The 12,331-nt window shown below is 32.1% G+C and overlaps 1 protein-coding gene across 1 annotated transcript; it reads left to right on the top strand.

Moving 5' to 3' along the window:
• The first annotated feature begins 664 nt into the window (after positions 1-664).
• Positions 665-11,996, top strand: NTS (neurotensin). Its single transcript, XM_008588882.1, has 4 exons — positions 665-866; positions 3,119-3,180; positions 8,624-8,848; positions 11,588-11,996. The coding sequence occupies exons 1-4, from the start codon at positions 794-796 to the stop codon at positions 11,738-11,740; spliced, it is 513 nt and encodes a 170-aa protein (XP_008587104.1). The 5' UTR covers positions 665-793; the 3' UTR covers positions 11,741-11,996.
• The last annotated feature ends 335 nt before the right edge of the window (positions 11,997-12,331 follow it).

The following is a 12,331-nucleotide window of genomic DNA, read 5'->3' as shown; positions in this document are numbered from 1 at the left end:
AGGTATTTACAATAAAATCTTCAATTTGTTAGGAAATAATGCCCTATTCCTTGCAGCTACTATTCTTTCTTGTTTACTGATTTTCTTTTTATCTCTCTAATTTCTTTCACTTAATTTCTATATTATAACTGATTCTTTGCTTATATTTTATCTTCTTTCAGTATATATTATCTACAATCTACATTAATTTCGAAATCACAAAACATTTGCTTAGCAGTTACCAGAAAAGTAAACAAATTCTTTAAGAACTTCCAAGCCTGAGGCATCACTGATTTCATGCGTTCATCCTGGAGATTTTTCTTGAATATTAGAACTAACAGATATCATGTTTTACAAAATCAAATTACAACTTCTTGGAGTGGGGGAATAAGAGGAAGTGGGGAAAGAATGTACTGGGGGTTCTTTTCCAGTTTGCTGTATATGGCAGTGCTTTTGAATGACTCCTTCTGTGCGTCAGAAATCTGGAGCAGCAGCAGCAATTAGGGAAGATCGTTGCTCTCACTGAAGGTGCAGAAGTGGGGGAGGAGAGTGGGGGACAAAGGAAAAGGGAAGGAGGAAGTGGGGAGGGTCTGGGTGGGGAGGGATAGAGATGAAGGCAGGGAACATCCTGAAAAGATAATCCCTGTACAATCATGACATCATCCTTCTGCTTATATATATAGGGAAGGCTAGAGCATCTCTCATAGCTCACTCACTTTCAAAGCCAGCTGAAGGCAAGAGGAAGCCCTTGAGAGAGCCCCCATCAGTGTGTTTCTGACTTTTATGGACTTGGCTTGCTAGAAGTCTGAAAGAGATGATGGCAGGAATGCAAATCCAGCTGGTATGCATGATACTCCTGGCTTTCAGCTCCTGGAGTCTGTGCTCAGGTAAGCCCAGCTGCATTTCACGACTCCCTGAACTGATTTATTTTTCCTCTTTTGCAGTGTTTTGCTACTTATGTTAATGTATCTAAGGAGAAGAGTTTCTTCCCCTTATTCAGGAATTGCCTTTTAGTGAGAGAAACTGTGAATATCGTGTTTCTCTGTCTTCATGATTACAAAAGCTGAGAGATTTCTTTTCACTTTTTAAATCTTCATAGCAATAAAAGGGATTTCAGTGAAACACTGCATGCCCCTCTTTGGAATGCAACCACTAGAGGAACACACACACACACACACACACACACACACACACACAACTTAAAATCATTATCTAATGAGAAGTACAGAGGCGGTGCCTGTCAACATGCAAACCATCATTCAAACCCATGCCATGAAAAATGCTTTACTCTCATCCTCAGTCAATCTTTTAGTAAGCAATGGCTTCTCTCTTCCTTACCCTTGTAATTGTCCCCAAATTATTTTTTAACTGTGTGTGTGTTAAGATAACAAATGAAGTAAAAATTAATGTTCAATGAATAAATTAATGAAGAATTATTTGTAGAAAATTATTTCTAAAAAATTCAAAAGTATTCCAAGTCCTTTTGAGAATACATTTGACTTAGTTTATCTATGTGACAAATAGGCATGCTATTTATTTAACTGTTTCTTTTTTGCATGTGACTTAAGGTGATACAAAATGTAATTGAAAAACTTATTTTTTTCTATTAATAAAAATGATTCGGATTTAGAGTCTTTTACATGTGATGAGTAAGTAGAAGTAATATATTGCTAAATATCTATCAATAACTCACCTTGAAAATAAAATTTAAATCTAAAGAAGTAACATGAGATATTGTAACCATTGCAATATGCTCTAATTAATGTTTGAAAAATATTTGAACAATCACATCATGGTGAAAAAAAATCTTAGGGAAAAATGCAGCAAAAAATATTTAACCTGTTTTATGCTTTTATATCTCATAAGTATGATATTGAAATATTTAATTCAAACTCATGCTGTGACTTTATTTGTTAAAAAATTAAAATCTAGCAGAAGATATATATGTGATTTATGTAAAATTTCTAATTTATTTAAAAAAGACCTTGAACTTCTAAATTTGCAAATCTTTTATGAGAAAAATGCCAACTTTTTCGGTTATGATTTTATCTAACAGTTACATAAGATTAAAGGTATACTTAAAATATGTGGAAAAAATGGGTTATTGACTAAACACTGTGTCTACTACCTCTTGAAACTACTTGCTGTTGTAGCCAAAAGTTGTGGGGATTTGAGTATACATCTTTCATAAAGGACTAATGGAATTTGTCATTTCTCTTGAAAAACAGATGGCATTTCTAACAAATAGGGAGAAAAGATCTCCAGTATGATTTAGTTCCTAGAGACAGGTTAGCAAATTGTTTCTCTAAGTATGACCCTTCTTTCTAATGAGTGTAAAGTGCAAAGAAGATAGTTCTGTGAGTATGAATTAGGCCACCTTATTGTACTGCTGTACAACTTTATTTCTATTGCCTTGTATTGTTTTCTAAATTTTTCTTCTCTGTAAAATATTCTTTAATGAAAAGTTGGAGAGATATTCTAAAAAATTCAGAGATCCATGTTCAACACTATTTATATGTGTTGATGGGCAGCTCCACTTGCTTAAACGATTTTTTAAGTCTATGATAAAATTGCAAAGTATATACAATTCCATTTTTTTTAAAGTATGAAAAAATTATTTCAAAGTGTATTTTGTAAAATAGCATCTCAAGTTAAATAAATCTCAATATCTTGATTAAAAATTATCAGTAAGGGATTTCCTTTTATTTTGTCTTGAAAAAGTCTATGGCACACATATTTTCATTATGTTGTTTTTAAAATATCAATATGCATACGTTTCACATATGTAAACTATTGCTGGTAAAAATAAACTACTGTAGTATATTTGATTAAACTATTATACAACATAATCAGATTTTTTAAAACTGAAATTCAGAGATTATGCAGCTCTATAGTGCTATTGGTAAATAATCATGTGCTTACTTTCCTAGAAATGCTTCTACTATTCTAGCTGCCTGTTTGTCTAAACTAAAACTATGATTTGTTTTTTCTGAATACTGCCTTAAAGAGAATAAATACATAGAAAAGATGCTAAGACCCTGAGACTAAATTCATTGAGATTAATCTAAAATCTATAGATGATGATATAATTATATAACATGTGATTACATAGTAAATATGTGGCTTTGATTTTACTCAGATTCAGAAGAGGAAATGAAAGCATTAGAAGCAGATTTATTGACCAATATGCATACATCAAAGGTAATTTTTCTTTACTTTAACCAATGTTGAAGAACATATGAGCTTTCATTATAAACATGATGTTCTTTTTCTATAGTAATAGCTTCCCATCAAGACTGAAAAGTTCCCTGGAAAGCATTTCCTTTTTTGAGAAACTTTTCTTTGAGTTCAAAAGTTAAGAGTGTTGATGTGACAAGGAAAGAAACTGTAGGGACTGTCAATCGGCATACTGCAACATTAAGTAGTCACATATTATTTATGTGAACATGTAAATGTATCTAAAGGAACTTGTTTCCATATCTATTATAATGGGTATGATGAAAAATATGTTGGCCTCAAGTTAAGTGCAATAATAAAACCTGAGTGAACTTTTAAACTTTTGTATTGTATTGGGAAAAATAAAATGGTTTTCTTAAACTAAACATCAAAGTTTTTAATGAGAATCTACAAAAGAGATGTGGTAGAACCTGCAAAAGAAATGTGGTAGAGAGGAAAGAGCAATAGACCAGCAGGCAGTAGGCTTGAGATCTAATCCTAAAACTATGACTGATAAACTAGTTGACCTTAAGCAAGTGGATTAGTTAACATTGCTTTTTTTTCTTTTTCTTGTTATTAAATGTTAAAGCTCATGATCTTCTAGTCATTTATAGTTCTGTAATGAGTTTAAAAAGTTTAAACTGTGCTCTTTATTGCATATCTGGATTTAAATTTTCACTGTAACATGCTCATTTTTTTTAAATTGAACCAAATACAGCTGTGTATCCTGAGCCCTATCACTACCCACTTGGGGTCTTGCAAGCAAGTTTTCTAGGAGTAAAAGTTAATTAGAATATACCTGGTTACCATGTTACCAAACAATATTGATTTACACAGAGTGAGTCAATCAGTGTGTATCAAAATATAGGGTTAGGGTACACATTCCAAACCAAAAGATATTTCTCAAAAAAAAAAATCAATCAATCAATCAAACAAACAAACAAAAAAAAACAATTTTTGAGGTGAGGCAGTCACCTGGTGCAATCATTGTTATAGCACTGGTGTACCAAGGCTGAGGACTCAACAGATGTTGTAGTAAAAAAGTAAGGACTCAAAACTCCTGTCTGATTTCTGAAGCTAAATTTCATCTCAACTTCTACCATCTCAGGTTTCTCTTTTCTAATTGAATGAGCATATTCTAGGTACAATAATACCTAATATACAAGTAGGATTATGTTTGATAGTGGGCGTGAAAGATAAATATCCATGTCTGTGTGTGTATTTGAGAGTGTAGGCATTATAATATCAAAGCTAACAAAGATATGTTTTCCATTGTGGTCTTTAAAAGACATTTTGGGAAAGTTTAAGCACATATATATTTCTGTGATGGTCCAGATCTTCAAAAATTGACCAGATTGGAACCAAATGCTACCATAATTTGGGAGGCTTCATATCAGATATGATCAAATTTAGTTTAGTCATTAAAACTCAATGATCAAATATATGTAACTTACGATTACATATCCCTTGTTTAGCACTCAATCAGAATAGCAATGGCTACAATCTCTTTAACCCAAAAATAGGAAGACAAATGAAGTCAATAGTGTGTCAAAAATTGGTATAGATTAAAATGCTTTGGTGTCATGTTATAGATTGTACCTTTATAATTACCAAGTGTATATTGACACATAAAAGTCTGAAATAATCTTTAAAATGGTATATAATCTGTAAATTACTAGCTATTTAGAGAACATGTGAAAGTAGAATTGTGATTCTTTCCCTGGCCAAGATACTTCAAGGAAAACATAATTCCAGTATATAGAGCAGTTTTATTTTTCTCTGAAGAGAAATACATAGAAAATGTATAGGCACAATATAATTTTTCTCTCATTCATTCATGAAATATATCTCTAAAAGGGATGAAGGAAAAAAATTGAATTCCAATGTTTCATTTTAATTGATATAAGATACAGCCTATGATGCGTAGGTACTAAGAAATATAGTTATTTTAATTTTGCTGCTAGGATGGGAACAGAAAGCTCTTTTCTAATTTTTTTCTACAAAATTACATTATATTTCTCTTTGGTTTGATCATTTTTGATGTGTACATGGCCCTGTGCAAATGAAAACTCGAGACTTATGACTATTTTGACTAAATTGCAATACTTGAAACTTCAGTGAGAATAGTATTTGATGTTTATATGACTACAACTCCACTATTAAAAGCTTCAGTAAGCTGCAGCTTTCTTCTTTCCATTTTATTGTTAAAATGTCAGCAATTTCAGTTTTAGAGTAAAGCTATTTAGACATTAAAATACTAGTGTGGAAATACACCTAGGCAAAAGAAGTTCAAGAGAGATTTCAAAGGCTGAGAAGAAGTGGCAGATAAGAATTTTTTTTTTCACAATACAGTTTTCTTTATTTTCAGTGTTCTTGTACAGATTTATTTAAAAAGCTTGTACAGTATGTTTTCTTCAGGCTCTATAAAAGCTGCTGAAATATAATTTTCTATGATCAAACTCTGCCTCTGTACAGTAGTAGTTCAATATATGTTTATGAACTAAAAATGGGAATCTGAGGTTTATTACTAACCTCACATTTTATATTAAAATATAAAAACTTCAGGGCTTCTACCACAGATGACATCAATTATTTTCAATTTTGTGAAATTCTTGAATTCACTATCTGCTGAACTCATCTGAGCTCAGTATATGACAAATAGTGAGTGTAAATCATATAGCTTAGGTTATATTCAATTAAATAACAAAACAAAACAGAAATTTGATCAGGATCTTATTCAGCATTAGGAAGATGATCTTTATAGTTTAAGCCTTATACAAATATGTTTTCAAATACATGTTTTCTTTGACACCCTTTAGTCAAGAGTGCTCTCTCTGCTTTTCTTCCTAAGTATAACAGGGGCTAATTTGACATTAAACAGTAGTATTGCATGATGTAGTGACTATTTTAACTGATAGAAAGGAACAACATAATTTGCTCTATTTCCTCATCTATAAAATAATTAGGCAACACTAACAGGATAGATTAGGCAACACTAATCTATCCTGACAGATACTTTACAAATAAAGCTTTATATGGTCAAATTAGTTTGGGGAATATCAAATACACCATTTGGTACATTGAAATGTCACAATAAGTATTTGCAGGTAAAAACCTGAGGATATCTAAATTCAGGAAGACTTTAAATTTCCTTTAAACTCAAGATTTTTAATTTACTTCGCAGCACAACTCTTTTTTGAAATCAATAGGTGCAGAAGTAGTGTTCTAAGGAAGAAACTTTGGAAAACACCAAAATAGATGATTTCTAAATAGCTTTCTGAATATAAAATTATAGTATCCCATTAATTGGCAGGGCATAAAGTGTTACTGCCACAAAGTGGAGCATGCTGCCTCTAAAATAGTCTCCCATAGCAGAAAAATTCAAACAATGGAGAGATAACCATATTCAAGAGACATACTAAAAAAGATTTCCAAGCCAGTTGAAAACATGGTAGTGTACATCTTTGTACTCACAGATTTTTATTTATTCTGGGTAATTCTTACCCAAAGGGTGGGCATTAATATATATTGTGAGAACAACTTTGAAGAAATTATACTAATCTATACACAGACTGAAAAAATATTTAGGAGTATCTGCTATCCCATGTTTGGATTGCCACTGAGTGTACTTGTACCTTTTCAAGTCTTCCAATCTGATGGTAGCCAAGTTGAAACCCATTCCACATATTTCTTTAACATATTTCCTCTCTGATGAGTGATTCTGACTTTTCTGCTCAGGTCACTTATCCAAGGTTTACATTTTTTAAAGTTTTTTTTTTTTTTTTTTTTAAATAACTTGTTTTTGATTTTAGTTTAGCATGTTATGTTTTTGCAGAGATATTTTATAGATTTATGTATTTAAAATTAATTTTCTCTTTATGGATTTAGGTTTGAATATTGGCTTCATATTTTTCTAGGTTTATAACTTATATATTTATGCAGTATTTTATTTTTATTCATATTTAACCCATCTTGATCCTGTTTGATTATAATATGTCAAGAAAGGTTATAACTAGATTTATATCCAGATATCCCATCACTAACTGTCCCAAAGAATTTGAAATGCCAACTTTGCTATGTGCTACACACTTATATGCACTTAAGTCAATTTTTGAAAATTAGATTCTCTTCTGTTGGGTTTCATGTTTGTTCCTGTTCTATTAATTCACCCTCATCATCTATTAATTCACCCTTTTTATTACTATAGCTTTAAAATACATTTTAATACTTGGTAGAGTAAGTCCATCCTCATTATCTTTTCAGTTTTAAAAATATTCTTGGTTATTCTCACACATTCATCCTTCTAAATTAACTTTATAGTTATTCTGTCAAATCCTCTTCTGCAACTTTCAGTCTCCCCATTTTTTTTCAAATTGGGACATTGATTTGCAATTATATTTGGAGAGTAATTCAGAGAAAATTGTCACTTGATATTATTGTTATTGAGTTTTCTCATCATATCTTTGTAATCATTTAAATCCTGTTTTTTTTTTTTTTTGTCTTTTTTCGTGTCCGGCAACAGATCGCAACCCTCAGTGTCGCGCCCGTACCGGACCGGGACCGGCATCGGGATCGCAACCCTCGGTGTTGCTCCCACACCTCGCTCAGCCAGTGAGCGGGAACTGGTCTGTATGTGGGATCCGAACCCTCGGCGGGAGTGCCACCGCGCTCCCAAGCAGCGCACTGTAGCAGTGCGCCACCGGGCCGGCCCTAAATCCTGTTTTTTTTATGTTATTCAGAGAAAATTTGTCTTCTTAATTTATGCCCTTTGATTTTTCTGTTGATTTTTATTAATTATTTCACACTTAGATCTTTGTACATCCTTATGTTTTCTTACTGATTATTGTTGACATGTAAGAAAGTTATTGATTAAAATTTCAGATAAAAACTTATTAGAAAAGAAAGATAATTTAACAAAATATTATAATTTGCCAATAAATAAATTGGTGAGCCATGATGCTGCCCATGACAACTATTAATACATGAAATATATTAATCACCCCACACTACTGTAATTGTCTAAATTTATTAATATCATCTTACTGTCTGCTCCATTAGATACAAGATGAAAGATAATAAAAAGAAATGGCATTTTAAAAATTTTTAATATTTTCATGTTATATATACATATATTTACATATTTCTACTGACTGTCATTTCTCTCTATATTTTTTTACTTTCTTACTTTGCTCTGTGTGTGAATGTATGTGTATGTGTGTAAAACTTCATTGCATTCTATTAAATAGAGGATATGTGGTATTGTCACTATGCAACTTTGTGACATGACATTAGTAAGTTAGTAACACTGTATTTAATTGACTAGAGAAACAATTGGATACTAAAATGTAATGGTTTAGCACAATAGAAATTTATTTCTTACTTATATAACATGTTTTAATTACAATGTCTATTTTTTTCTATATTTCAGATCAGCAAAGCAAGTGTCCCCTCTTGGAAAATGACCCTGCTAAATGTTTGCAGTCTTGTAAATAACCTCAACAGCCAAGCTGAGGAAACAGGAGAGATTCGTGAAGAGGAGCTTCTTACAAGAAGGAGAACCCCCATTGCTTTAGATGGCTTTAGCTTGGAAGCAATGCTGACAATATACCAGCTCCAAAAAATCTGTCACAGCAGGGCCTTTCAACACTGGGAGGTAAAACAAAAACAAAATATGAATATAATTATAGTTATACTAGTTAGCTCTCATTTGTATTGATTTTTAAAATCCTGATCATTATTGTAAAAGGAAGCCTTACAAATATTAAAAAAAAAAACAAAAAACCATGTGTTGAGGTCAACATTCCTTTAAATCTTCAAAGTGCCCTTCAAATATTTGACATTTAGCAATTTTTTTTTTTGGCCTTAAGTTGAGGATATGTTTTAAGACAGATATGATCCTCATGTTTTTAAAAATAGAAGGAAGGCTTAGGCAAAATTTGTTGTTGGTGGTGGTAGTGGCATGTCTAAGAAGTTTAAGAAACTCAAAATATTTTATTAGAAAAACAAAAATTCATGTGTAGTTACCTATAAACAAACACAGAACACAAAAGTTTCCAAATAAAGCTAGATCGAAACCCAAAAGCTTTCATTTGTATTTGAATATATTAAGCAAATTATAAAAATCTATTTTTATTTAAATAAAAATATAAGTTAGAGATATATATCCCTATCATTCCAATTTTATTTGAAACCTCTTATATTTGAATATATCAGGCAAATAAAAAATAGTTTAAAAATTTATATAAAAAATATATAATAGAATATATTTCTGTGTCATTCCTGTTTTATTTGAAACACTTTGTGTTCTGTGTTTGTTTATAGATAAACACACATGACTTTGTGTGTGCGTGTGTCATATATATACATATATATGATAAATTAGAGCTTTGAAAAGATATATAAAATGCTGGGCTAAAAAAAGAGAGAGGGGAAAAGAAATAAAAGTTTTAAAGAGAAATGTTTTAAAATGTCCCCAACAGGAAAAAGATTTCTTTCAGATTAACCTCCGAGAGAAATTTGCTTAATTTTTTTTTTTTGTGTGTGTCTTTTTTCGTGTCCGGCAATGGATTGCAACCCTCAGTGTCGCCCCCGTACCGGACCAGGACCGGCAACGGGATCGCAACCCTCGGTGTTGCTCCCGTGCCTCGCTCAGCCAGTGAGCAGGAACCGGTCTGTATGTGGGATCCGATTTTGTCTTTTTTCGTGTCCGGCAACAGATTGCAACCCTCAGTGTCGCCCCCGTACCGGACCAGGACCGGCAACGGGATCGCAACCCTCGGTGTTGCTCCCGTGCCTCGCTCAGCCAGTGAGCAGGAACCGGTCTGTATGTGGGATCCGAACCCTTGGCGGGAGCGCCGCCGCGCTTCCCAAGCGGTGCACTAGCACTGTGCGCCACCGGGCCGGCCCCTGCTTAATGTTTTATATTCTGGATATACACCAACACTGAGAGCCTGAGGGTGTCTTCCTTCCGAATGTAACAAACTTTTGACTGACTACCATAGAGATATCCTGTGGAAAAGAGAAAATGCAAGCGGAACTTCTAAGTTATGCTAACTGGAAAACAAAAGGTGTTTTCTAAATAAAAAACCAAAAAGTCCAGTTTTAATTTTACTCACTATACTATTTATCCTTTGATTTTAATTTTAACTAAATGGTTCATTCTTTAAATATTGTGTAGGTCAATAAAATTTGAAAATTATAAATTTTAAAATAGGGAAATGTCAGGTTGTGCTGTTTAACCAAGAAAAGAAATGCTCAATAAACTATTATGTAGACAAATCAAGTGCACACAAGACTAGAACTTTTGCTATTTTAAATGTTATTGAATGATTTAAAAATAAAATGATAATTTGAAGCTTAGTACAAGTAATTACAGACTATGCAGAGAGAAACTAAAGATTAAGAAATTAGATTGTTTGACAGTAGCTGTTTCTCCTTCTCTGAAATTGAATAACTGTGGGTTGAAGTACAGTACTTGGTTACATGATTTTATGCATATGTATTATAGTTTAAAACTTCCTCTGTCTCCTATCAGTATTATAGTGACCCCAAAGTTTAGAAGACAACCACAAATATAAAGAAAATTTTCATCTTAAGCATTTTTTTAAAATGTTGTATAAATTGTGTGCAAAGCTCTGGAAAGAGTTCTTAAATATTTTATGCTAGTTGAAATTTTTGAGTCAGAATAGTATTATCAGAAAAATATTATTTAGAATTAATTTGAGTGGGGCATATTTAATGAGAAATTGGGTTAGATTCTACATGGCGATTCACTCCCTGTGTTATAGAATCTTGCTTTTAATAACTAAGCATCAAAATCTAAAGAGATCTTAACCATTTAGACAGAGCTTTCCATATGGTGATTTCTACAAAAACTGAGTAAGCAGATCAGACTTGGCTTTCTCTGTCATTGAGAAATGGTTCTTTGAAATGGTTTTCAAGTCAAGTCAGTAGTTGACTTAATTAAATGTAAAATCCTGTTACCTCTGCAGCCAAACTTAGTTTACCAGATTTGCTGTGACATATGACATATTTTATACTATTTAGATCTCTCCATAATAAAATCCAACCTGGAAAATACTCATAGATCTGTTTGGAGTGTTCTTTCAATTGGGGGGATTACTGTATAGCCTTGAAATATACAGAAAAATTTTTAAAAGCATACCCTGGTGAACTAGGAAGGGCACTGAAAAGAGAATCAGAAAGATCCTGCTCTCAGCCTGTCTCAACCACTTGATAGCCATTTTTATTCAACAAAACACTTACTTTTTTTGAACTTTGTATATCTCATCTACACATGTCTAAACAGCAAATGAGGTAAAATATATAAAAGTGCTCTTAAATTGAAGATTTGATGCATGGTAGTTTCATTCATGCTCTCTCTATCTTGCAGCTAATTCAGGAAGATATTCTTGATACTGGAAATGACCAAAATGAGAAGGAAGAAGTCATAAAGAGAAAAATTCCTTACATTCTGAAACGGCAGCTGTATGAGAATAAACCTAGAAGACCCTACATACTCAAAAGAAGTTCTTATTACTACTGAGAGGATAAATATTTTATTTAAATGTGATTGTGGTTTATTATCCTTTAATTAAGTATCAGATTACATTAATGTGAAAATGTGACAGAACACACTTATTTTGTCTCTTCTCCAGTTGTGGTTTATTGGATGTGATTTTTCTGCATTGATATAAATTGAACTAAATGTTTTTAAATAAATCTAGATCTTGAGCATGATGTGTTGTGTATACTTGATGTAGCTATTAAGTCACATATAAAATGTTATTTATAATTTTGCAAAACATGAGTTATTTAAACAGTCAAAATGTTTGACATTTTATATCAAATCATTATAGGTTGTAATAATATGTACAGCAAAATCTAGCATACATATCATTAACCCAAAACAAAGAGCACCTCTTCCATTATTTGACTGAATGTTGTATTGAACTGAGAGAAATACATCATGCTCTTTCCAAATACAAAATGCTCTTTTCCAGCACTCATTCTTACATCTCTCATATATAGTGAACACTATTGTGGTAAAATAGGACCATCTGAAAAAATGGTTAATGAACTATTGTTAATTATGCCTATTTTAATGAATGATCTTCAACTGAGTTTTTTGTTTGTT

This window comes from Galeopterus variegatus, unplaced genomic scaffold, assembly GCF_000696425.1.
Source record: "Galeopterus variegatus unplaced genomic scaffold, G_variegatus-3.0.2 Scaffold5085, whole genome shotgun sequence".
Classification (NCBI taxonomy): domain Eukaryota; kingdom Metazoa; phylum Chordata; class Mammalia; order Dermoptera; family Cynocephalidae; genus Galeopterus; species Galeopterus variegatus.
This window is presented reverse-complemented; position numbering and strand designations above follow the sequence as displayed.